At 37.6% G+C, this 27325-nt stretch overlaps 1 protein-coding gene across 1 annotated transcript in view; it reads right to left on the reverse strand.

The window, feature by feature from the left end:
- Positions 1-27186, reverse strand: part of LOC5502773 (GMP reductase 2) — a 47102-nt gene extending 19916 nt beyond the window's left edge. The window contains exons 1-9 of the mRNA XM_048720934.1: positions 26987-27186; positions 22801-22926; positions 21018-21101; positions 20238-20411; positions 19944-20025; positions 17655-17761; positions 13806-13848; positions 13623-13679; positions 3803-3905 (exon numbers count right to left, since the gene is read on the reverse strand). Of these exons, the coding sequence (XP_048576891.1) occupies positions 3803-3905; positions 13623-13679; positions 13806-13848; positions 17655-17761; positions 19944-20025; positions 20238-20411; positions 21018-21101; positions 22801-22926; positions 26987-27073 (863 nt within the window). The 5' untranslated portion in view covers positions 27074-27186. The remainder of the gene's footprint in view (positions 1-3802; positions 3906-13622; positions 13680-13805; positions 13849-17654; positions 17762-19943; positions 20026-20237; positions 20412-21017; positions 21102-22800; positions 22927-26986) is intronic.
- Between the last annotated feature and the right edge of the window lie 139 nt (positions 27187-27325).

A 27325-nucleotide genomic window follows, 5' to 3' on the forward strand; every position in this document is an offset into this window, starting at 1 on the left:
ATTGTATTGTTATATTTATTGTAGCTAGGGTAGTGTAAGAGCCTTATGATTGTATTGTTATATTTATTGTAGCTAGGGTAGTGTAAGAGCATGATTGTATTGTTATATTTATTGTAGCTAAGGTAGTGTAAGAGCCTGATTGTATTGTTATATTTATTGTAGCTAGGGTAATGTAAGAGCCTTATGATTGTATTGTTATATTTATTGTAGCTAGGGTAGTGTAAGAGCATGATTGTATTGTTATATTTATTGTAGCTAGGGTAGTGTAAGAGCCTTATGATTGTATTGTTATATTTGTTGTAGCTAGGGTAGTGTAAGAGCATGATTGTATTGTTATATTTATTGTAGCTAGGGTAGTGTAAGAGCCTTATGATTGTATTGTTATATTTATTGTAGCTAGGGTAGTGTAAGAGCCTTATGATTGTATTGTTATATTTATTGTAGCTAGGGTAGTGTAAGAGCCTTATGATTGTATTGTTATATTTATTGTAGCTAGGGTAGTGTAAGAGCATGATTGTATTGTTATATTTATTGTAGCTAGGGTAGTGTAAGGGCCTTATGATTGTATTGTTATATTTGTTGTAGCTAGGGTAGTGTAAGAGCATGATTGTATTGTTATATTTATTGTAGCTAGGGTAGTGTAAGAGCCTTATGATTGTATTGTTATATTTATTGTAGCTAGGGTAGTGTAAGAGCCTTATTATTGTATTGTTATATTTATTGTAGCTGGGGTAGTGTAAGAGCCTTATGATTGTATTGTTATATTTATTGTAGCTAGGGTAGTGTAAGAGCATGATTGTATTGTCATATTTATTGTAGCTAGGGTAGTGTAAGGGCCTTATTATTGTATTGTTATATTTGTTGTAGCTAGGGTAGTGTAAGGGCCTTATGATTGTATTGTTATATTTATTGTAGCTAGGGTAGTGTAAGAGCCTCATGATTGTATTGTTATATTTATTGTAGCTGGGGTAGTGTAAGAGCCTTATTATTGTATTGTTATATTTATTGTAGCTAGGGTAGTGTAAGAGCCTTATGATTGTATTGTTATATTTATTGTAGCTAGGGTAGTGTAAGAGCCTTATGATTGTATTGTTATATCTATTGTAGCTAGGGTAGTGTAAGAGCCTGATTGTATTGTTATATTTATTGTAGCTAGGGTAGTGTAAGAGCCTGATTGTATTGTTATATCTATTGTAGCTAGGGTAGTGTAAGAGCCTGATTGTATTGTTATATTTATTGTAGCTAGGGTAGTGTAAGAGCCTTATGATTGTATTGTTATATTTATTGTAGCTAGGGTAGTGTAAGAGCCTGATTGTATTGTTATATTTATTGTAGCTAGGGTAGTGTAACAGCCTCATGATTGTATTGTTATATTTATTGTAGCTAGGGTAGTGTAAGAGCATGATTGTATAGTTATATTTATTGTAGCTAGGGTAGTGTAAGAGCCTTATGATTGTATTGTTATATTTATTGTAGCTAGGGTAGTGTAAGAGCCTCATGATTGTATTGTTATATTTATTGTAGCTAGGGTAGTGTAAGAGCCTTATGATTGTATTGTTATATTTATTGTAGCTAGGGTAGTGTAAGAGCATGATTGTATTGTTATATTTATTGTAGCTAGGGTAGTGTAAGGGCCTTATGATTGTATTGTTATATTTGTTGTAGCTAGGGTAGTGTAAGAGCATGATTGTATTGTTATATTTATTGTAGCTAGGGTAGTGTAAGAGCCTTATGATTGTATTGTTATATTTATTGTAGCTAGGGTAGTGTAAGAGCCTTATTATTGTATTGTTATATTTATTGTAGCTGGGGTAGTGTAAGAGCCTTATGATTGTATTGTTATATTTATTGTAGCTAGGGTAGTGTAAGAGCATGATTGTATTGTCATATTTATTGTAGCTAGGGTAGTGTAAGGGCCTTATTATTGTATTGTTATATTTGTTGTAGCTAGGGTAGTGTAAGGGCCTTATGATTGTATTGTTATATTTATTGTAGCTAGGGTAGTGTAAGAGCCTCATGATTGTATTGTTATATTTATTGTAGCTGGGGTAGTGTAAGAGCCTTATTATTGTATTGTTATATTTATTGTAGCTAGGGTAGTGTAAGAGCCTTATGATTGTATTGTTATATTTATTGTAGCTAGGGTAGTGTAAGAGCATGATTGTATTGTTATATTATTTATTGTAGCTAGGGTAGTGTAAGAGCCTCATGATTGTGTTGTTATATTATTTATTGTAGCTAGGGTAGTGTAAGAGCCTTATGATTGTATTGTTATATTTATTGTAGCTAGGGTAGTGTAAGAGCCTCATGATTGTATTGTTATATTTATTGTAGCTGGGGTAGTGTAAGAGCCTTATTATTGTATTGTTATATTTATTGTAGCTAGGGTAGTGTAAGAGCCTTATGATTGTATTGTTATATTTATTGTAGCTAGGGTAGTGTAAGACCCTCATGATTGTATTGTTATATTTATTGTAGCTAGGGTAGTGTAAGAGCCTCATGATTGTATTGTTATATTTATTGTAGCTAGGGTAGTGTAAGGGCCTTATGATTCTATTGTTATATTTATTGTAGCTAGGGTAGTGTAAGAGCCTTATGATTGTATTGTTATATTTATTGTAGCTAGGGTAGTGTAAGACCCTCATGATTGTATTGTTATATTTATTGTAGCTAGGGTAGTGTAAGAGCCTGATTGTATTGTTATATTTATTGTAGCTAGGGTAGTGTAAGACCCTCATGATTGTATTGTTATATTTATTGTAGCTAGGGTAGTGTAAGAGCCTGATTGTATTGTTATATTTATTGTAGCTAGGGTAGTGTAAGAGCACGATTGTATTGTTACATTTATTGTAGCTAGGGTAGTGTAAGAGCCTGATTGTATTGTTATATTTATTGTAGCTAGGGTAGTGTAAGAGCCTTAAGATTGTATTGTTATATTTATTGTAGCTAGGGTAGTGTAAGAGCACGATTGTATTGTTATATTTATTGTAGCTAGGGTAGTGTAAGAGCCTGATTGTATTGCAGTTATATTTATTGTAGCTAGGGTAGTGTAAGAGCCTGATTGTATTGTTATATTTGTTGTAGCTAAGGTAGTGTAAGAGCCTTAAGATTGTATTGTCATATTTATTGTAGCTAGGGTAGTGTAAGAGCCTGATTGTATTGTTATATCTATTGTAGCTAGGGTAGTGTAAGAGCCTGATTGTATTGTTATATCTATTGTAGCTAGGGTAGTGTAAGAGCCTGATTGAATTGTTATATTTGTTGTAGCTAAGGTAGTGTAAGAGCCTTAAGATTGTATTGTTATATTTATTGTAGCTAGGGTAGTGTAAGAGCCTTATGATTGTATTGTTATATTTATTGTAGCTAGGGTAGTGTAAGAGCCTGATTGTATAGTTATATTTATTGTAGCTAGGGTAGTGTAAGAGCCTGATTGTATTGTTATATCTATTGTAGCTAGGGTAGTGTAAGAGCCTTAAGATTGTATTGTCATATTTATTGTAGCTAGGGTAGTGTAAGAGCCTGATTGTATTGTTATATTTATTGTAGCTAGGGTAGTGTAAGAGCCTTAAGATTGTATTGTCATATTTATTGTAGCTAGGGTAGTGTAAGAGCCTGATTGTATTGTTATATCTATTGTAGCTAGGGTAGTGTAAGAGCCTGATTGTATTGTTATATCTATTGTAGCTAGGGTAGTGTAAGAGCCTGATTGTATTGTTATATCTATTGTAGCTAGGGTAGTGTAAGAGGCATGATTGTATTGTTATATCTATTGTAGCTAGGGTAGTGTAAGAGCCTAGCTCACCTGTACTCTGCCACGCCCCCAGCATGCTTCCTCATCGCTGTATTTGAGCTCATTCCATAAAATATCTTGTATTTTTTTCCATCTCTCTCAATAATTTCGCCTCCTGCAAAAGAGCGATAACAGAATTGTAATCTCTTTAACAAGTGAGGTAATTCTTACACAAGTCACGAAAACCCTTTAAACAGTGATCAATTCTAAACTGGAAAAAAAACCTATTAAGTGGAAACATCTTAGGGTCCTGACCCCGTACGCAGTTCTGCTCAAGGTTAAACCAATCAGCTATCGAGCTATGATTTGGGGTTTGCACGGCGCAGATCTGCGCGGTTTGAGCCAATCAGACGTTATAGATCTCGGTGACATCAAGGAGGTGTTGACATACAATAACCAGACTACTCTGTATGGCATAAATATCTGGTTATTACATGTCAACAGGGGTAAAGCCTTTGTTAATTCTCAAACAAAAGGTAAAACAAAACCTCTGAAAGTCTGAACGAAAACATCTTCCTTTGACTAAATACAATAAGCTAAAAAGGAGCGACATTATTTTCACAGGTCCTCTTTTATTATTATAGTTTCTCAAATTGATACTTTTTGTGTTTGATATGTGTATTATTTTTAGCTTACTTGAAGGGTGCTAATTTGGCGGGATTGTTTTGGCGCGTTAAGAACAGTGTTCTCAAATACTGGAACTTCCTTCGTGTATCTCCTCCTTAGAGTTAATCGATTAACTCCAATATAATGCCTTCCTTATTTTCGGAGTTTATGATATTTCTTTGAATACCTTGTATCCCAGAAGAGTCCTTGCGTTATTTTCCAATTTCAACTGGAAGCTTGGCAAGCCTTAATCGGCCACGGCGGACTTGTTACTTTGCTTTCGTTGTAAATGCGTATGCAACCATACAAATATCCATCTTTGGTCGCTTAATAGTAAACTCGGAATGATCAAGCCGGCTATAACGCGAGGCAACGCGAGTTGGAGTGCTTATCATTGCAAGTGGTCACAAGACACAAAGCGCAGTCCTGCGCTTGCATTAGCCAATAATGATACAATTATTCACTTCCTTTAGCGCAGGACTGCTCATGTATCAGCGAATCCCGTATTTAGCGTGATATCGGAACCCACGTGAACTGCTACCTAGCGCCTGGTTAATTAACCTGGTTAATCTACTCGGCTTAGTTTCGTATTTTAACTCAAACATATTGATTAAAAATAAACTTCTCACTATATCCAGAGTACTTTTCAATTATCTGTTAAGGACTCGCTTACTTTGAGAAATTTCGGGCTCGTTATGAAAGTAACGCGAAACGGCAAAACTTGAGCGCAGCCCTGCGCTCGCATTAGCCAATAATGATACAATTATTCACTTCCTGTTGCGCAGGACTGCTCATGTATCAGCGAATCCCGTATTTAGCGTGATATCGGAACCCATGTGAACTTCTACCTAGCGCAGAGCAGCTTATGCCCTTGTACCTGCCACTTGGTTAATCTACTCTGCTTAGTTTCGTATTTTCAATCAAACATGTTGTTTTAAAGTAAACATGTCTATAGTTATGAAAGTGATGCGAAACGGGAAAACTTGTGAGTTAATTACGAGTTTCGCGCACGACTGCACCGTTTTGTGCTTATCTTTCAAGATATTTTTTACTTCACTGTTAGCAAAGCGGCTGTTATCTTATCAAATCAAAAATAACAATAGTATGATAAAGCCGGCTATAACGTGAAGCAACGCGAGTTGGAGTGCTTATCATTGCAAGTGGTCACAAGACACAAAGCGCAGTCCTGCTCTTGCATTAGCCAATAATGATACAATTATTCACTTCCTTTAGCGCAGGACTGCTCATGTATCAGCGAATCCCGTATTTAGCGTAACATCGGAACATATTGATTAAAAATAAACGTGTCACTATATCCAGAGTACTTCTCAATTATCTGTTAAGTACTCGCTTATTTTGAGAAATTTCGGGCTCGTTATGAAAGTAACGCGAAACGGCAAAACTTGAGCGCGGCCCTGCGCTCGCATTAGCCAATAATTATACAAGTATTCACTTCCTTTAGCGCAGGACTGCTCATGTATCAGCGAATCCCGTATTTAGCGTGATATCGGAACCCACGTGAACTGCTACCTAGCGCCTGGTTAATTAACCTGGTTAATCTACTCGGCTTAGTTTCGTATTTTAACTCAAACATATTGATTAAAAATAAACTTCTCACTACATCCAGAGTACTTTTCAATTATCTGTTAAGGACTCGCTTATTTTGAGAAATTTCGGGCTCGTTATGAAAGTAACGCGAAACGGCAAAACTTGAGCGCAGCCCTGCGCTCGCATTAGCCAATAATGATACAATTATTCACTTCCTGTTGCGCAGGACTGCTCATGTATCAGCGAATCCCGTATTTAGCGTGATATCGGAACCCATGTGAACTTCTACCTAGCGCAGAGCAGCTTATGCCCTTGTACCTGCCACTTGGTTAATCTACTCTGCTTAGTTTCGTATTTTCAATCAAACATGTTGTTTAAAAGTAAACATGTCTATAGTTATGAAAGTGATGCGAAACGGGAAAACTTGTGAGTTAATTACGAGTTTCGCGCACGACTGCGCCGTTTTGTGCTTATCTTTCAAGATATTTTTTACTTCACTGTTAGCAAAGCGGCCGTTATCTTATCAAATCAAAAATAACAATAGTATGGTAAAGCCGGCTATAACGTGAAGCAACGCGAGTTGGAGTGCTTATCATTGCAAGTGGTCACAAGACACAAAGCGCAGTCCTGCTCTTGCATTAGCCAATAATGATACAATTATTCACTTCCTTTAGCGCAGGACTGCTCATGTATCAGCGAATCCCGTATTTAGCGTAACATCGGAACATATTGATTAAAAATAAACGTGTCACTATATCCAGAGTACTTCTCAATTATCTGTTAAGTACTCGCTTATTTTGAGAAATTTCGGGCTCGTTATGAAAGTAACGCGAAACGGCAAAACTTGAGCGCGGCCCTGCGCTCGCATTAGCCAATAATTATACAATTATTCACTTCCTTTAGCGCAGGACTGCTCATGTATCAGCGAATCCCGTATTTAGCGTGATATCGGAACCCACGTGAACTGGTAACAGAGACGTGGTTCTTAGCGCAGAGCAGAATTTTACGTGTGTTGCTACTTTGGTCTTGGGACTACACATCTCAATGTTAACCAGAGTGAAGTTAGTTCCTTATTCGCAGTTCCCTTTTCGTCTGTTTCCTTATTCGCTCAGTTCCTTATTCAAATCCGTGGGGGGGGGGGGGGTACTTACATGATACCTTTTAATTCGAGTTGAAACAGTATTTAGGCATAACAGTTTATTCAGAACAAGTCCAACAGCATTTTCGTCGGGTAAATTTGGATGCTTTAACGTGCTCGCTGCTCGAAGCTTGGTGGGAGTCCTTCATTCAGAACGAACGACACAAGTGGCAATGTTGGGAGGCAATGACTGATGAAGAATACCAGGAAGCTGGCGCTCTTGCATTCGACATCAGCAATTTGAAATACAAGGAGCCTCCCCCAAAACAGGAAGAAGAAGACGACCGGATAAATCAGGCAGAGGAAGCAATATTGAGACAGATGAACAAGGAACTAAAATTTGCTGGGGTAATTATGAAACTTCACTTATTTAGTGGAAACTAGCTCTCACAATTCCTGATTTGATTGGTTACGCTGTTGGGTATATATAACAACATTAGAATTTTAGTTTTCTGTGAGTCTCTAGATGGTCACCTAGAGAACGAGAATGGTGATCTAACAATTTTAGCATACATATAGTTTTGACAAGAGCGCGAGGTGTACGGTTAATACGCTTAGGTCTTCGTCCTTAAACTCGAATGATTAGAGTCGACTAGATGAGCATATCAGATTTTGATTACCGTTATAGTTTAATAATTTGTATAAAGTTCTTATATTTTTTGTCAAACAGGTCAAATCAACAAATGCCCCTCCAAAGAAGCCTAAAAGAAGAAAGCTTAATAAAGAAAACAAATGAATGGTGTACGCCGATCTGGAGCTTAGTGGAGAGGACGCTTGTTGGAGTTTATTACTACCGATTGCAGTGTCAAAATGTACCCTTTGGATTGCCGGAGTAGACCAATTTATAGCGTAGCCAGAAACCCCATAGGTATAGAGAAATGGTATATAACTTTGAGACTGAGTTTTTTGGATCCCTGTGGTTTTGCATCGTCTGCCTGCCCGCGAAGCTGATAACCACGCTTTGCTGACACGGTCGCCTTCACAGAGCAGTGCTGCGCTGAGATTGGTTTGTCGGCATTTTGTCATGTTTTATCGATAGAGCTTGTCACCTGTAACTAGGGCGAGCGCAGAACTGCGCACCGGTTCTGTTATCGATTTAACATTTAGATGTGTACTCCCCAGAGCAAAGTAGCAACACTAATAAAATAAAGAATGACTGACAGTGATAATAAGTTTGTTAAGCACTACGTTTTATGATAGAGCTTCTCGACTCGAATACTCTGGATTTTTAATCAATGTGTTTGAGTTAAAATACGAAACTAAGCCGAGTAGATTAACCAAGTGGCAGGGACAAGGGCATTGCTGCTCTGCGCTAGGTAGTAGTTCACGTGGGTTCCGATATCACGCTAAATACGGGATTCGCTGATACATGAGCAGTCCTGCACAAGAGGAAGTGAATACTTTTATCATTATTGGCTAATGCGAGCGCAGGGCTGCGCTCAAGTTTTGCCGTTTCGCGTTACTTTCATAACGAGCCCGAAATTTCTCAAAATAAGCGAGTCCTTAACAGATAATTGAAAAGTACTCTGGATATAATGACAAGTTTATTTTTAATCAATATGTTTGAGTTAAAATACGAAACTAAGCCGAGTAGATTAACCAGGTTAATTAACCAGGCGCTAGGTAGCAGTTCACGTGGGTTCCGATATCACGCTAAATACGGGATTCGCTGATACATGAGCAGTCCTGCGCAACAGGAAGTGAATAATTGTATCATTATTGGCTAATGCGAGCGCAGGGCTGCGCTCAAGTTTTGCCGTTTCGCGTTACTTTCATAATTCCTCAACCCAACATAAACCACTGACACTGTTTTGTGTTTGGCATAAGAGAAGTTTATTATAAAATCACTACAAACTGATAAATGAAAAACTAAAATAATAATAATAAACCTCTCTGCCACCCTTCACACAAAGCCCAGGGTGGGAGGGCGGGAAAAATATGAGCTTGATATATAAACGTTGAAAAGAACAAAGAATTATAGAGTGAAGCTGTGAACGTGTGCTAGCAATCAAGACTAGAGATAACTGAAATACAATATGCTGGCTTGAGCAATTAATCCCTTTAAGCTAGGTGCCCAAAGGGGGGTAAACGAGCCCGAAATTTTTCAAAATAAGCGAGTACTTAACAGATAATTGAGAAGTACTCTGGATATAGTGACACGTTTATTTTTAATCAATATGTTCCGATGTTACGCTAAATAGGGATTCGCTGATAAATGAGCAGTCCTGCGCTAAAGGAAGTGAATAATTGTATCATTATTGGCTAATGCAAGAGCAGGACTGCGCTTTTTGTCTTGTGACCACTTGCAATGATAAGCACTCCAACTCGCGTTGCTTCACGTTATAGCCGGCTTTATCATACTATTGTTATTTTTGATTTGATAAGATAACGGCCGCTTTGCTAACAGTGAAGTAAAAAATATCTTGAAAGATAAGCACAAAACGGTGCAGTCGTGCGCGAAACTCGTAATTAACTCACAAGTTTTCCCGTTTCGCATCACTTTCATAACTATAGACATGTTTACTTTTAAACAACATGTTTGATTGAAAATACGAAACTAAGCAGAGTAGATTAACCAAGTGGCAGGTACAAGGGCATAAGCTGCTCTGCGCTAGGTAGAAGTTCACATGGGTTCCGATATCACGCTAAATACGGGATTCGCTGATACATGAGCAGTCCTGCGCAACAGGAAGTGAATAATTGTATCATTATTGGCTAATGCGGGCGCAGGGCTGCGCTCAAGTTTTGCCGTTTCGCGTTACTTTCATAACGAGCCCGAAATTTATCAAAATAAGCGAGTCCTTAACAGATAATTGAAAAGTACTCTGGATGTAGTGAGAAGTTTATTTTTAATCAATATGTTTGAGTTAAAATACGAAACTAAGCCGAGTAGATTAACCAGGTTAATTAACCAGGCGCTAGGTAGCAGTTCACGTGGGTTCCGATATCACGCTAAATACGGGATTCGCTGATACATGAGCAGTCCTGCGCTAAAGGAAGTGGATACTTGTATAATTATTGGCTAATGCGAGCGCAGGGCCGCGCTCAAGTTTTGCCGTTTCGCGTTACTTTCATAACGAGCCCGAAATTTCTCAAAATAAGCGAGTACTTAACAGATAATTGAGAAGTACTCTGGATATAGTGACACGTTTATTTTTAATCAATATGTTCCGATGTTACGCTAAATAGGGATTCGCTGATACATGAGCAGTCCTGCGCTAAAGGAAGTGAATAATTGTATCATTATTGGCTAATGCAAGAGCAGGACTGCGCTTTGTGTCTTGTGACCACTTGCAATGATAAGCACTCCAACTCGCGTTGCTTCACGTTATAGCCGGCTTTATCATACTATTGTTATTTTTGATTTGATAAGATAACAGCCGCTTTGCTAACAGTGAAGTAAAAAATATCTTGAAAGATAAGCACAAAACGGTGCAGTCGTGCGCGAAACTCGTAATTAACTCACAAGTTTTCCCGTTTCGCATCACTTTCATAACTATAGACATGTTTACTTTTAAACAACATGTTTGATTGAAAATACGAAACTAAGCAGAGTAGATTAACCAAGTGGCAGGTACAAGGGCATAAGCTGCTCTGCGCTAGGTAGAAGTTCACATGGGTTCCGATATCACGCTAAATACGGGATTCGCTGATACATGAGCAGTCCTGCGCAACAGGAAGTGAATAATTGTATCATTATTGGCTAATGCGAGCGCAGGGCTGCGCTCAAGTTTTGCCGTTTCGCGTTACTTTCATAACGAGCCCGAAATTTCTCAAAATAAGCGAGTCCTTAACAGATAATTGAAAAGTACTCTGGATGTAGTGAGAAGTTTATTTTTAATCAATATGTTTGAGTTAAAATACGAAACTAAGCCGAGTAGATTAACCAGGTTAATTAACCAGGCGCTAGGTAGCAGTTCACGTGGGTTCCGATATCACGCTAAATACGGGATTCGCTGATACATGAGCAGTCCTGCGCTAAAGGAAGTGAATACTTGTATAATTATTGGCTAATGCGAGCGCAGGGCCGCGCTCAAGTTTTGCCGTTTCGCGTCACTTTCATAACGAGCCCGAAATTTCTCAAAATAAGCGAGTACTTAACAGATAATTGAGAAGTACTCTGGATATAGTGACACGTTTATTTTTAATCACTATGTTCCGATGTTACGCTAAATACGGGATTCGCTGATACATGAGCAGTCCTGCGCTAAAGGAAGTGAATAATTGTATCATTATTGGCTAATGCAAGAGCAGGACTGCGCTTTGTGTCTTGTGACCACTTGCAATGATAAGCACTCCAACTCGCGTTGCTTCACGTTATAGCCGGCTTTATCATACTATTGTTATTTTTGATTTGATAAGATAACAGCCGCTTTGCTAACAGTGAAGTAAAAAATATCTTGAAAGATAAGCACAAAACGGTGCAGTCGTGCGCGAAACTCGTAATTAACTCACAAGTTTTCCCGTTTCGCATCACTTTCATAACTATAGACATGTTTACTTTTAAACAACATGTTTGATTGAAAATACGAAACTAAGCAGAGTAGATTAACCAAGTGGCAGGTACAAGGGCATAAGCTGCTCTGCGCTAGGTAGAAGTTCACATGGGTTCCGATATCACGCTAAATACGGGATTCGCTGATACATGAGCAGTCCTGCGCAACAGGAAGTGAATAATTGTATCATTATTGGCTAATGCGAGCGCCGGGCTGCGCTCAAGTTTTGCCGTTTCACGTTACTTTCATAACGAGCCCGAAATTTCTCAAAATAAGCGAGTCCTTAACAGATAATTGAAAAGTACTCTGGATGTAGTGAGAAGTTTATTTTTAATCAATATGTTTGAGTTAAAATACGAAACTAAGCCGAGTAGATTAACCAGGTTAATTAACCAGGCGCTAGGTAGCAGTTCACGTGGGTTCCGATATCACGCTAAATACGGGATTCGCTGATACATGAGCAGTCCTGCGCTAAAGGAAGTGAATAATTGTATCATTATTGGCTAATGCAAGCGCAGGACTGCGCTTTGTGTCTTGTGACCACTTGCAATGATAAGCACTCCAACTCGCGTTGCCTCGCGTTATAGCCGGCTTGATCATTCCGAGTTTACTATTAAGCGACCAAAGATGGATATTTGTATGGTTGCATACGCATTTACAACGAAAGCAAAGTAACAAGTCCGCCGTGGCCGATTAAGGCTTGCCAAGGACTCTTCTGGGATACAAGGTATTCAAAGAAATATCATAAACTCCGAAAATAAGGAAGGCATTATATTGGAGTTAATCGATTAACTCTAAGGAGGAGATACACGAAGGAAGTTCCAGTATTTGAGAACACTGTTCTTAACGCGCCAAAACAATCCCGCCAAATTAGCACCCTTCAAGTAAGCTAAAAATAATACACATATCAAACACAAAAAGTATCAATTTGAGAAACTATAATAATAAAAGAGGACCTGTGAAAATAATGTCGCTCCTTTTTAGCTTATTGTATTTAGTCAAAGGAAGGTGTTTTCGTTCAGACTTTCAGAGGTTTTGTTTTACCTTTTGTTTGAGAATTAACAAAGGCTTTACCCCTGTTGACATGTAATAACCAGATATTTATGCCATACAGAGTAGTCTGGTTATTGTATGTCAACACCTCCTTGATGTCACCGAGATCTATAACGTCTGATTGGCTCAAACCGCGCAGATCTGCGCCGTGCAAACCCCAAATCATAGCTCGATAGCTGATTGGTTTAACCTTGAGCAGAACTGCGTACGGGGTCAGGACCCTAAGATGTTTCCACTTAATAGGTTTTTTTTCCAGTTTAGAATTGATCACTGTTTTTAAAGAATTGCGTACTCCCTGTAGCAAATTGCGTAATCCTTTAACAACTTACGTAATCCCTTTAAAGAATTACCCAATCCTCTAACAAATTGCGTAATATCTGTAGCACGTAATCCATTAACAAGTTGCATAATTCCTTTAACAATCCGCGTAATCCCTTTAACAAGTTGCGTAATCTCTGTAACAAGTCTCTGTAATATATAGATTTAGCCGGAGCTCCCAAATACATATTTTTTACAAAGAGACAACTCTATAATATATGAATATTGTCAAAAATAATTAACGCAAAATCAAATAAGCAATAAGCGCAATTATAACTAAACTGGCCAAATTCCATACAAACAGTAAGTTTTTTTAAAGAAAAAGATGAATGTTTTATGCAAACAAATAAGTATAAGAACTAACTCGACATCCAATGTTTCCTCCTTTTGATATTTTACACATCCTCCTTGTTCTATACTTTGATCACATAGATACTTTGATCACATGCTATTTACACTGTACAAAAGAGGCAAAAGACATACACATACCAATACTAAGCCATCACATAAAAATAACATTATTCTGCTCACATATTCTTCCAAATAACTAAGTCACCCAATTTGTTATTCAGTTTTTCCCAGTGAAGAATATTGACCGCAACCAACAGGGAAGAGTGGAGGACTTTAGTTGAGGCCTTCAAGGTGCGTAGAAAATAATTTAATCTTATCATACCTGACTGATCATGGCCCGCCAACATGCCCCCAAGCATAACAAAATCTGCTCCAGCACCTAAATCAAGGATCAAACTCAGTGCAGGGGAAAGAAAATTGACGTGGATTGATCAGGAAAAAGTTAAAATAGCAAAATTGCAGGAAAGGTAGAAACTTGCTGTTATAATGTATATTAGCTACTTACCAAACGCTTTGGAGACATCACCAGGACAAGTACAACCTCCATCCTGCAAAAGCAAACTCACTTTTTAACAGGGAAAATAAATCAACACAGTGGCATGTTTACACCTTTGTGAAACCAAATAGTTTTATTGATGCTTTGAGTATTTGACCTCAGTCAGAACAGTATATATTTCAGCTGTTTTTTTTGAGGGGGGGAATGGAGTACTTATTGCGTCGTACTTGGTGTTGTAGGCGATCAATAGATAGTTGTAGCTGTAAAAATCGACAAAGATCTTTTTATTCAAAGGCAAAAACATCCAAATAGGGTAAATTTAATTGTGCCGTATATTCAACTAGAAGTAAAATTGCAATCGCCAAAAGATTAACTTCTACAGATGGAAACAGACAAAAAGAATCCGATATTTGTAATTTATGCCATAATTTGTGTTAAATATCGACAAAATAATTTGTTTTATAATTTGTTTTCAAACATTATCTAACCAAATTTAGAAGTGTATACATCTTCAAGTTTAATACAGTGGAGTCATGTTTTTTGCATTGAGTCAAGATTTTTTAGATTAATTTCTTATAAGTATCTTTCAATAAGAACATGTTTCCAATTTCAGGCTAAATAGTGTAACACAACCAGTGACTGACATGTATTGTGTGATCTTATGTAAATGGGGTCTTAATTGAGGTTTTTAGGCTAACAGGTTTTTATAGGTGGGGAAGTACTGTATTACACTTACAGATATTATATGCACTGTATTACACTTGCAGATATTATATGCACTGTATTACACTTGCAGATATTATATGCACTGTATTACACTTGCAGATAATATATGCACTGTATTACACTTACAGATATTATATGCACTGTATTACACTTACAGATATTATATGCACTGTATTACACTCACAGATATTATATCCACTGTATTACACTTACAGATATTATATGCACTGTATTACACTCACAGATATTATATCCACTGTATTACACTTGCAGATATTATATGCACTGTATTACACTTGCAGATATTATATGCACTGTATTACACTTACAGATATTATATGCACTGTATTACACTTGCAGATATTATATTCACTGTATTACACTTACAGATATTATATCCACTGTATTACACTTACAGATATTATATGCACTGTATTACACTCACAGATATTATATCCACTGTATTACACTTACAGATATTATATGCACTGTATTACACTTACAGATATTATATGCACTGTATTACACTCACAGATATTATATCCACTGTATTACACTTACAGATATTATATGCACTGTATTACACTTACAGATATTATATGCATTGTATTACACTCACAGATATTATATGCACTGTATTACACAGATATTATCAGCACTGTATTACACTCACAGATATTATCAGCACTGTATTACACTCACAGATATTATATGCACTGTATTACACTCACAGATATTATCAGCACTGTATTACACTCACAGATATTATATGCTCTGTATTACACTCACAGATATTATATGCTCTGTATTACACTCACAGATATTATCAGCACTGTATTACACTCACAGGTATTATATGCACTGTATTACACTCACAGATATTATATGCACTGTATTACACTCACAGATATTATATGCACTGTATTACACTTACAGATATTATATGCTCTGTATTACACTCACAGATATTATATGCACTGTATTACACTTACAGATATTATATGCTCTGTATTACACTCACAGATATTATATGCACTGTATTACACTCACAGATATTATATGCTCTGTATTACACTCACAGATATTATCAGCACTGTATTACACTCACAGATATTATATGCACTGTATTACACTCACAGATATTAGAGAGCTTAAGCAAGTCAACACGAACGGCATCAAAAACGGCGCGCGCGGTCACGAATTGCTGAAAAACGGCGTTGACGTCCGTGACAGGAAATCTAGAACGGCATTTTCCCTATTTTTACGTTCTACGTGCGCGGTCACGGACGTCAACGCCGTTTTTCCAACAATTCGTCAGAGCGCGCGCCGTTTTTGATGCCGTTCGTGTTGACTTGCTTAAGCTTTCTATTATATGCACTGTATTACACTCACAGATATTATATGCACTGTATTACACTCACAGATATTATATGCACTGTATTACACTCACAGATATTATATGCACTGTATTACACTCACAGATATTATATCCACTGTATTACACTCACAGATATTATATGCACTGTATTACACTTACAGATATTATATGCACTGTATTACACTCACAGATATTATATGCACTGTATTACACTTACAGATATTATATGCACTGTATTACACTTACAGATATTATATGCACTGTATTACACTCACAGATTTTATATGCACTGTATTACACTCACAGATTTTATATGCACTGTATTACACTCACAGATATTATATCCACTGTATTACACTCACAGATATTATATCCACTGTATTACACTTACAGATATTATATCCACTGTATTACACTTACAGATATTATATCCACTGTATTACACTTACAGATATTATATGCACTGTATTACACTTACAGATATTATATGCACTGTATTACACTTGCAGATATTATATGCACTGTATTACACTTGCAGATATTATATGCACTGTATTACACTTGCAGATATTATATGCACTGTATTACACTTGCAGATATTATATGCACTGTATTACACTTGCAGATATTATATGCACTGTATTACACTTGCAGATATTATATGCACTGTATTACACTTGCAGATATTATATGCACTGTATTACACTTGCAGATATTATATGCACTGTATTACACTTGCAGATATTATATGCACTGTATTACACTTGCAGATATTATATGCACTGTATTACACTTACAGATATTATATCCACTGTATTACACTTACAGATATTATATCCACTGTATTACACTTACAGATATTATATGCACTGTATTACACTTGCAGATATTATATGCACTGTATTACACTTGCAGATATTATATGCACTGTATTACACTTGCAGATATTATATGCACTGTATTACACTTGCAGATATTATATGCACTGTATTACACTTGCAGATATTATATGCACTGTATTACACTTGCAGATATTATATGCACTGTATTACACTTGCAGATATTATATGCACTGTATTACACTTGCAGATATTATATGCACTGTATTACACTTGCAGATATTATATGCACTGTATTACACTTGCAGATATTATATGCACTGTATTACACTTGCAGATATTATATGCACTGTATTACACTTACAGATATTATATGCACTGTATTACACTTGCAGATATTATATGCACTGTATTACACTTGCAGATATTATATCCACTGTATTACACTCACAGATATTATATCCACTGTATTACACTTACAGATATTATATCCACGGTATTACACTTACAGATATTATATCCACTGTATTACACTTACAGATATTATATGCACTGTATTACACTTACAGATATTATATGCACTGTATTACACTTGCAGATATTATATGCACTGTATTACACTTGCAGATATTATATGCACTGTATTACACTTGCAGATATTATATGCACTGTATTACACTTGCAGATATTATATGCACTGTATTACACTTGCAGATATTATATGCACTGTATTACACTTGCAGATATTATATGCACTGTATTACACTTGCAGATATTATATGCACTGTATTACACTTGCAGATATTATATGCACTGTATTACACTTACAGATATTATATGCACTGTATTACACTTACAGATATTATATCCACTGTATTACACTTACAGATATTATATGCACTGTATTACACTTACAGATATTATATGGCCCTTTAGACCATGGGCAGCATCCCCGCATTCAAGAACAGCACTGATTTGTGGGTAGCCAACACCAGTCTGTCGACGAGTAGTGCATACTGAACCTGATATCAATCATAATAAAAGTACACGTCAAAAGCTCATCAGTACACATGTTAGAAGCACATCAGTACACATACAAGAAGCTCATCAGTACACATGTCAGAGGCTCATCAGAACACATGTCAAAAGTTCGTCAGAAGCTTATCAGTACACATGTCAGAGGCTCAACAGTACACATGTTAGAAGCTCATCAATTTACATGTTAAAAGCTCATCAGTACACATGTCAGTAGCTCATCAAGCTCATCAGTACACATGTTAGAAGCTATATAGACAGTCCCGTGTAGGAATGTTTTTGGTGTACAGTATACAGACACGTGTAGGAATGTTTTTGGTGTACAGTATACAGACAAGTGTAGGAACGTTTTTGGTGTATACAGACACGTGTAGGAACGTTTTTGGTGTATACAGACAAGTGTAGGAATGTTCTTGGTGTATACAGACACGTGTAGGGATGTTTTTGGTGTATACAGACACGTGTAGGGATGTTTTTGGTGTATACAGACACGTGTAGGAATGTTCTTGGTGTATACAGACCCGTGTAGGAATGTTTTTGGTGTATACAGACACGTGTAGGGATGTTTTTGGTGTATACAGACACGTGTAGGGATGTTTTTGGTGTATACAGACAGGTGTAGGGATGTTCTTGGTGTATACAGACACGTATAGGAATGTTTTTGGTGTATACAGACACGTGTAGGGATGTTCTTGGTGTATACAGACACGTGTAGGAATGTTTTCGGTGTATACAGACACGTGTAGGGATGTTCTTGGTGTATACAGACACGTGTAGGAATGTTTTTGGTGTATACAGACACGTGTAGGGATGTTTTTGGTGTATACAGACACGTGTAGGAATGTTTTTGGTGTATACAGACACGTGTAGGGATGTTTTTGGTGTATACAGACACGTGTAGGGATGTTCTTGGTGTATACAGACACGTGTAGGGATGTTTTTGGTGTATACAGACACCTGTAGAGATGTTCTTGGTGTATACAGACACGTGTAGGGATGTTTTTGGTGTATACAGACACGTGTAGGGATGTTCTTGGTGTATACAGACACGTGTAGGAATGTTCTTGGTGTATACAGACGCGTGTAGGGATGTTTTTGGTGTATACAGACACGTGTAGGGATGTTCTTGGTGTATACAGACACGTGTAGGGATGTTTTTGGTGTATACAGACACGTGTAGGGATGGTTTTGGTGTATACAGACACGTGTAGGGATGTTTTTGGTGTGTACAGACACGTGTAGGAATGTTCTTGGTGTATACAGACACTTGTAGGCATGTTTTTGGTGTATACAGACACGTGTAGGGATGTTCTTGGTGTATACAGACACTTGTAGGCATGTTTTTGGTGTATACAGACACGTGTAGGGATGTTCTTGGTGTATACAGACACGTGTAGGAATGTTCTTGGTGTATACAGACACGTGTAGGGATGTTCTTGGTGTATACAGACACGTGTAGGAATGTTCTTGGTGTATACAGACACGTGTAGGGATGTTCTTGGTGTATACAGACACGTGTAGGGATGTTTTTGGTTTATACAGAAACAATGGATGGTTCTAAATTTCCCTAATGCATAAAAGATGAGAGAAATTTAATTTCTAATTTTCCCTTATGCATTAATGTTGACAGAAATTAAGAAAAAGACAAAATAATATTTTGTCTTCTAAATTTCCCTCTACATTAGTGCTTGAGGGAAATTTCCACCAAGCACCTGCTACTTTTTTTTTTAGTTTTATTTGAATTAAAAAGATAAAATAACTTCCAACCCCCCTACTTATCAATCTCCATCGCCTACTCTGAAAGTCAATAAAAGTCCTGGGGTTGTCTCTAGAAAATCATAATGCATACAAAGGTGTCAATTCATTAAACAGTGTTTGCTCATCCAACCTAAGATTTTATGTATTTTTAAGTTTATTTACTTGGTGATCATGGTATTACAAAGTTATAGCATTGCATCTTGGAAAATTAAGTGATTAAATGCCTCAATCATCCCTCGGTTGCAGGAATATTTTAATCACTAAATTCCTCCAGATGCCATGCTATAATTTATAATAATCACCCCAGAACACATCTTAAAACCACATCTAAAAAATTCCACTAAATACAGTGCACATTCAGACAAACTATTAAAATGGTTTTTGTGTTTGTCACTGCCAGCCCATGCCTACCTGGGCCTATGCCGACTTTGACAATGTCTGCACCACTGAGAATGAGCTGTTCAACCATCTCTCCCGTAACCACATTTCCAGCCTGAGGAAAAACAGAATCACTTTTCAGGTTATCAGGTAGCTGCATTTTTTGTAAAAGCAATAAATCATTGTTTAAAGGCTCACTCAAAAAGACAATCCCCCCCCCCCAAATAGGATTGTTTAAAGTACATTTACTGTGGTATATGTGTTTTGTGTTTTATTGGAAGCAGCTTTTTTGAATAATAAACTATAAAAGCTACCAGTGACACTTACGATGATAATGTGCTCTGGAAACATGCTCCTGACTTTTTTAACAAAATCAACAAAATGTTCCGAGTAACCATTGGCAACATCCAGACAGATACCAGGCACTGTTGGGACCAGCTCTAGAATCTTTTGCAACTTTTCCAAATCTTTGTCGGCCATGCCTGCACTGGCAATGGTATACTGAAAAAAAAGGTCTGTTAAGGAGAAAAGTGATGCTTTTAAGCCTATAGTGATGACTTGAAATCAGCCATTTCGGTTCTGTGCAAACTTTGGGGTTGGAACCTATCCTAACGGCTTGCATGCATATGACCTTTGTTATACTCATCTTTTGGCATCAAAAACACCTTAGTGCACACTTATTTCCATGGCTATTCAGAATCTTCTAAGAGATTCAGGCGAACTCCTGGCCCTAAGACCAATAAGAATCTATTCCCAAAGAATGAAAAAAAAATTGCATGACATGATTTATAGATTTCTCTTTAAGAGACAACCCTGAACAGTTTTATTTACTCTCAAGGTGGGTGTGGCTGTTGGCAATATTATAAAACTTGTATTACCACCTAGTTGAGTAATTAAATATCTGATAAACTCCCCTTTTAATGCTCCTAGTTGAGTATTTAAGTACCAGATAAAATGTTCTTTCTGTGCCCCTAGCTGAGTATTTAAGTACCTGATAAAATGCTCTTTCTATGCCCCTAGAGCAATTGAAAATGTTACTTAAATTCTTGGCACCACTGCATGCCTGCGGTTGAGCATGCTTAGCACCTAACAAATTGGCTTACTCACCGGTAGAACGTCTGAATGCTCTGAGGCAAACTCTGCCCAGGCCTCTATAGGGTAATGCTTATGGATTGCTGTTAGCAATTTGTGCTGTGAAAAGTAAGTGTGTTAGTAAAATAAAGAAGATGTTCTATAATATATGCAGTGGAACACCCCAATGTCACAAGTCACAGCCCTTGATCATACTTTTTGTGGCAGAAGGTTTTACATAACACTATTTTAGTGGCTTAACGCAGTCCTATGTAAGTACTGTAAACATGTATGGAAGTAAAGAAAAAACAATGTTCGACATTAAGTGGGAAATTATAGCCAGAGCATGTGGGCACTCGAACTCCACCAAAAATTGTAATCTGTGCTTCCTGCCAGATCTTACAACAAAAGACCAAAGCCCATACAAACAAATTCTTGCTAGGAAATTCATCATACTCTGAATACTGTAACTTGGTAACAATCTGTAAAATACACTCCAAATACGTCCATGGAGAGTGGGGAGCATTGTTTGCCCATCAAAACAAATTTGTAGGTCATGGAAAAGAAGTTCATTTGATCACATTCTCAGGAACCCAGGGCATTGAGTTTAGCGTGACAAGGCAGCCGAGGGGGAAGAGAACGAAGAGAGAAGATGCCCAGGGAGTCTGTTTCATTATAGCCAGTTCTAACAGGGTTCCTAAATCCAATAAGTAAATTTGACATTTTGATATGTTTGACAAATGTAGATAATTAAATCAGTATGTTTACAAAGTATAAAGCCCATATTCTCATTTTCCAGAGGGAAATAACAAGTTTTGGCCATTATCTTATAGTGGCCCTTTTAGGCCCTAGACATGGTACCAAATATAGTCCCATTATCCATGTTGGCCATACAGGACATAGCGACAACAGGTCCCAAAATGATACCAAAACATAGTTCTATAATTCTATGCACCTTGATCAAATGGCGAAAATTTAAGCAAGTACTAATTTTTTTTTTTAAATTACTAAGAGAGAATGATTAACACAGTTACACACAAACACAAGTTATACACAGTTACACTCAAACACAAGTTATACACAAGGCCCGTACCCAGGATTTTTCTTGGGGGGGGGGGTGCGAAATCCGAAAAAGTGGACATAATTTTTCAGGGGGGAGGAGTTCTTTGATCAAAATCTGATAACCCCCGAAAGAACAAAAAGGGATTTTTTTATGCCTTTTCAGCTCCACAGGAGGTTTATTGTTGGATTTGGCTACGTACATGCTTTATAGTTTTGTCTACAGATAGCACGTCTATTGAGAACTGAAAGTGGACTTTTGGTTCTTGTGGAGGGGTGCGTTCGCATGCCCTGCACCCCCCTGGGTACGGGCCTGTACACAGTTACACACAAACACAAGCTCTACACAGTTACACACTAACACAAGTTATACACAGTTACACACTAACACAAGTTATACACAGTTACACACAAACACAAGTTATACACAGTTACACACAAACACAAGTTATACACAGTTACACACTAACACAAGTTATACACAGTTACACACAAACACAAGTTATACACAGTTACACACTAACACAAGTTATACACAGTTACACACAAACACAAGTTATACACAGTTACACACAAACACAAGTTATACACAGTTACACACAAACACAAGTTTTACACAGTTACACACAAACACAAGTTATACAGTACACAGTTAAACACAAAAACAAGTTCTGTTGACTTTAAAATACTTATCACACAACAACTTAACCCCCCTCTTATTTAATCCCCCTGGTTTGAGACTCTTTCCTGTATGGGTTACCTGTGAAAGTGCTTGAGCAAGTTCAAAGGTACCAATAGTGTCCATGTTGGCGGCAATGATAGGAATGACATCATCAGGAAATCTCTTTGCAGCGTAGCGAAAGGTGAAGTGACGAGACAGGTCCACCTGCCAGGAAGATGGCAAGTCATGCTCATGGTGTAATGGAAGGAATAAAATATCTTTACACTTAATTTTCGCGTCACTTTAATTTCACGATTTCAAAAGATTTGCGAAAATAGAGTGACGAGAAATTAAGTGTCGCGGAAATTAAAATGCACAAAAATTAAGTGAGTATACAAGAAGCCTTTGGGGAAATATTAAGCTTTATGGAAACACCATGTCTATTTAATCATCTAATGTACATATAGTACAGTAAAGGAGTTGAGCTGGACTTGCATTTTCATGAAACCAAATTTAACCCATGCATCTTTTGTTACAGATTGTTTTAGTTTGATGATTACAGCACATTTTAATTCCACTTGTTTGCCTCGATGAAAGTCCTGAAAATTGTCACAAATTGCGGCGAAAAAGCAAAAGTAACTAGATTGGAAAATTCTATGTTTTAACTGATGAAAAAGGTTGTTTTGGGGATAACAATCATATAAAAGATTGTGTATGGGTAGAGTGATACTTCAAGTGATGTATGGTTAAAAAAATTTTGTCTTTGCCGCTTAATTTAGAAATAAATAAGAGGATACATTTGACTAAATAATTGTTTCGTATGCATTTCAGTCTGTTTACGTTTATTTTCTGAACTCTTCAGACCCTTTGAATGGTCTGAAAAACAAGACGAATGCCTTATACAGGAGGTACTAACTCTCGAACCATTCAAGGAAAAGAAGGGAAGCATAGGAAGGGGAAGAATCTGGGAAGAGATCTCAGAAAATCTAAACTCACTGCATGTGCCAATTTTTAAGTAAACAAGAGGTCGGTACGAGAGCGTTTCCAGCTGCTGAGCGAGAAATATAAGAAGAAGATGAGTGAGGAGCGAAAAACATCAGGCATAGAGACAGACCTGTCAGAGGTGGAAAGAGGCTTAGAAGAGGTTACGGAGAAGGAAGTGTGGGCAAGGCAAAAAGCAGCTGTGAAAAAAAGCAAGCAAAGGAGATGAGGACGAGGGCGATTGAGGGGATGGCGAAACGAAAGCGAGAAGTAGGCGACCTAAAAAAAAAAAGTCCCGAGGATCTGGTAGAGATACAACGGAGTTTCTCAAAGAGAAAACAAGTATAATGAAGGAGTTAAAAGAAAAAGAGCTGGAAATACAGGCCAGAAATGTGGAAGCTCAGGAGAGGCCTCAACAACAAAGAGCAACATGCTACAAGCTATGCTTCAGCAACAACAGCAACAACAAAAACAAATGCAAGACATGCAAGCAATGATCCTCCAACAGCAGCAACAACAAAAACAAATGCAAGACATGCAAGCAATGATCCTCCAACAGCAGCAACAACAAATGCAGCTCCTTGCAAGACTGTTAAACAAAAAGACTAGTATACCTTGGACCATTTTTTTTACTGTTTGACTCTTTTCAACTCTTTTTCATATATACCATTGTGCATATTATATACTATAAGCATACTATATTTCTTAACTATTATTATCATGACATAATTTTTATACTATTGCATGTACAACTTGTATTAGGAAGAAAATGTAGAAAGTATTTACAGTACAGTATTTACAATTTACAATATCTACAATTTACAGGCAAGCATTTCTTGCCCTTTCAATAAAACAGCCCAACTTTACACAAAATAATATTAATGACTGATAGAAAAAATAGATCTTTGTCTTCAAAAGCAACTGAATACTCGTGTGTATATACAGACAGCTTCATTCTGTTAAGGATCATGTATAAGTAAGTGTGTAAGCACGTCACTGAAGATGGTACCAAAGGCCAGCGTCTCGCCCAGCGGTTCTTTTATATCAGCCACTACAGGTTAATAAAGGGTGGTAAGAAATGGGACTTCCTTATCTGAATAGACAAGGGGTTCACAGTCCCCAATGTAGAGAGCCAGGCTTTTTCACCTCTGAAAAATGTCAATTTAACTTGACCTGGATGGGCTTGAACCCTATGGCCTTCTTGCTTGAGAAGTCAAGCATGTACTACTTAGATTTTGCATCACTCTCTAAATGATGTAATAAAGGTTATGAAAATAATAATTTATGTTATCAAGCAAAGTACTGTTGCAAGGTTGGAGGATCACAGTTAAAAAATCAGATGTCATATTTCCGTACAGGCAGGTCAAAGCATTCCTAAATATGGCAGAGACTAAATACATTTTTCCAACAGAACTTAATGAAATCTTGAGGTTCTTCTTGAAATCCAAAAATTTAAAAGAGTTAAGAATATCTCCAAATAACCACTCTACTGACAACCTTACAGCACTAATGCTTTCATTGAATGCTTCCATGTCGGGTGTTAAACCTCCTGCCCCATTTCTAAATGGGACCTGGAGGTGGACACGCAAAGGATAGGCAGGGTCTCCATAAAGGGCCATTGGCTGCCCTGTTGGACAAAATGCATGTTCTGTTGTAGACTTTGAAGCAGGCCAGAGTCTTTTAACATCCCTGAGTCATGCTTTCGACCCTCTGTGAACATGAACATTATCACTATTATATTACAGTATATACTTTATGCATGTGGATGATATGATTATCATGAACATTACTACTACAATAATAGTTGCAACAGTGATGAGGATTATAGAGGATGACGGAGCTACAAACCATAAATCTTCAAAAAAGAATAAAGCTATACCCCCCCTCCCTCTCACCTCTCCACAACCTTTTTTTGTGTAATGACCCCCTAGGTAGTCTTACTGACAAAATCCTTTAATGTTATTTATTGCCCATTTGTATAGTCTGCAAAACTAGTTGGGAATCAGAGGATTTTAGATTAACAAGTATAAACATCAAAAGGCTGCATAATAATATTTGATAACTTACCTACTGGGCCGTACATATTCGCCACCATTCCATTTGGGACTACTACGGACTGAAATTTAATGGCATGGACACGTTTATGTCCATTATAAACGATGCGTTGATGTACGCCTGGCCTGCATATTGGCCGAACTGTCCCATTGATGAAGCCGAAACAGTTGTCCAGTGGGCTTCCCTTGTTGTAAATGGCCTCTGCATATTGCTGCAGTTGTACAAGGCTAAGAATCTGGTCGTTCCATGTAGTCAGGCGAAGGTGGTGAAGGTTGTAAACAGTGTCAAGTACAGTGTGTTAGATATCATGCTGAGTTCAGGGACAGATCGGTGAAAGCGCTGAATGAGGTCACTGTAGTGACAGTCTTCGCAGCAATATGCAGAGGCCCTCAATCCCATCGCACACTGTTCCTTGGTGGCAGGTATAGCTGTCAGGTAGGCCCATGGCCTCGGCGAGAACAGGAATGTGATGTTTTTTCGTCCGGAACTCTGCTAAGGACTCTACATCATCGATACCGTCTAGCTAAAAACCTCATCTCCGTAGGGAAATGACGGGTTTTTTGGTGTATTTGCATCGTAAAGTAGCATGAACTCATCGTCATCAATGATGTCGTCCATGTAGGCATCGATGACTGCCTCTCCAGCCTGGTGAAAAGTTGCCACGTGAGAGAAACCGAGTGAAAAAAACCTGCAGCCGTCTCAGAGAAATGTTAATGTTTACATTTCGCCTGACGACGGCAATGTCGGTCCCAGTCCGCGTGCGCACACAGCCCGCAGTCGTAGACCCTGCCGTCGTCGGATCTTAAGGTCTCTAATAGCTAGTCTCCTCGCACCAGATTCCAGGATGAATTTGCGACAAAGAATAAACATATGTACATTCATTATAGACTGCCAAAGAATTCACCAAAGATTTTCAGCGTGTACCGACGGCTTATTCCGCAGAAAGCAAATGCCCTGCATGAAAAATATATCTTTACTTATATTAAGTAAACATCCAGAGAACAGAATTGTGTCCGCGTCCAAGACCCAGCTAGTACGTATTCTTAAGTACAGTAATGTTTCTACGACCTGTTGTCACCTCACACTTTTTGTACGTCGATTGTATCACAGTAAAATTAAAGGTAAAGGCGATCACGAATTTGGGACAAATGACACAGATTTAAAATTATTATTAATAAGTAATGAACGTTTGGTACATCTTTATAAATTAAGCTTAAGCGTAAGTAACTTAAGTAAATTCAAATCTTACATCTGCTCGGCTACGGAGCGTACTTCTCTTCGGGCGAATCAACACATCCTTGAAATCAAGTTTGATGCTGTGGTCTACGTGTGGCATGTTGGGTTTGGTACCTCTGAACTGTTAAGTTTCTTGACGAAAAACAGTCAAGAATTTCAAGGATCCCTCCGAGCTCGTGCAAATGGCGCCCTTACTCGAAATTGTCACGTGTTTATGTTGTACGACCCATGCGCAGAGTCATGATCTGATTGGTTAGTAGTTAGTGTCACGCATCACGCAACAAGCACTCGTTGCAAGTTGTTGACAAGGGGTAAACTCACCTGCTTCTCCTGCTTACCAGAGGTCAAAGCC

This window comes from Nematostella vectensis, chromosome 13 (assembly GCF_932526225.1).
Source record: "Nematostella vectensis chromosome 13, jaNemVect1.1, whole genome shotgun sequence".
NCBI classification, from domain to species: Eukaryota; Metazoa; Cnidaria; class Anthozoa; order Actiniaria; family Edwardsiidae; genus Nematostella; species Nematostella vectensis.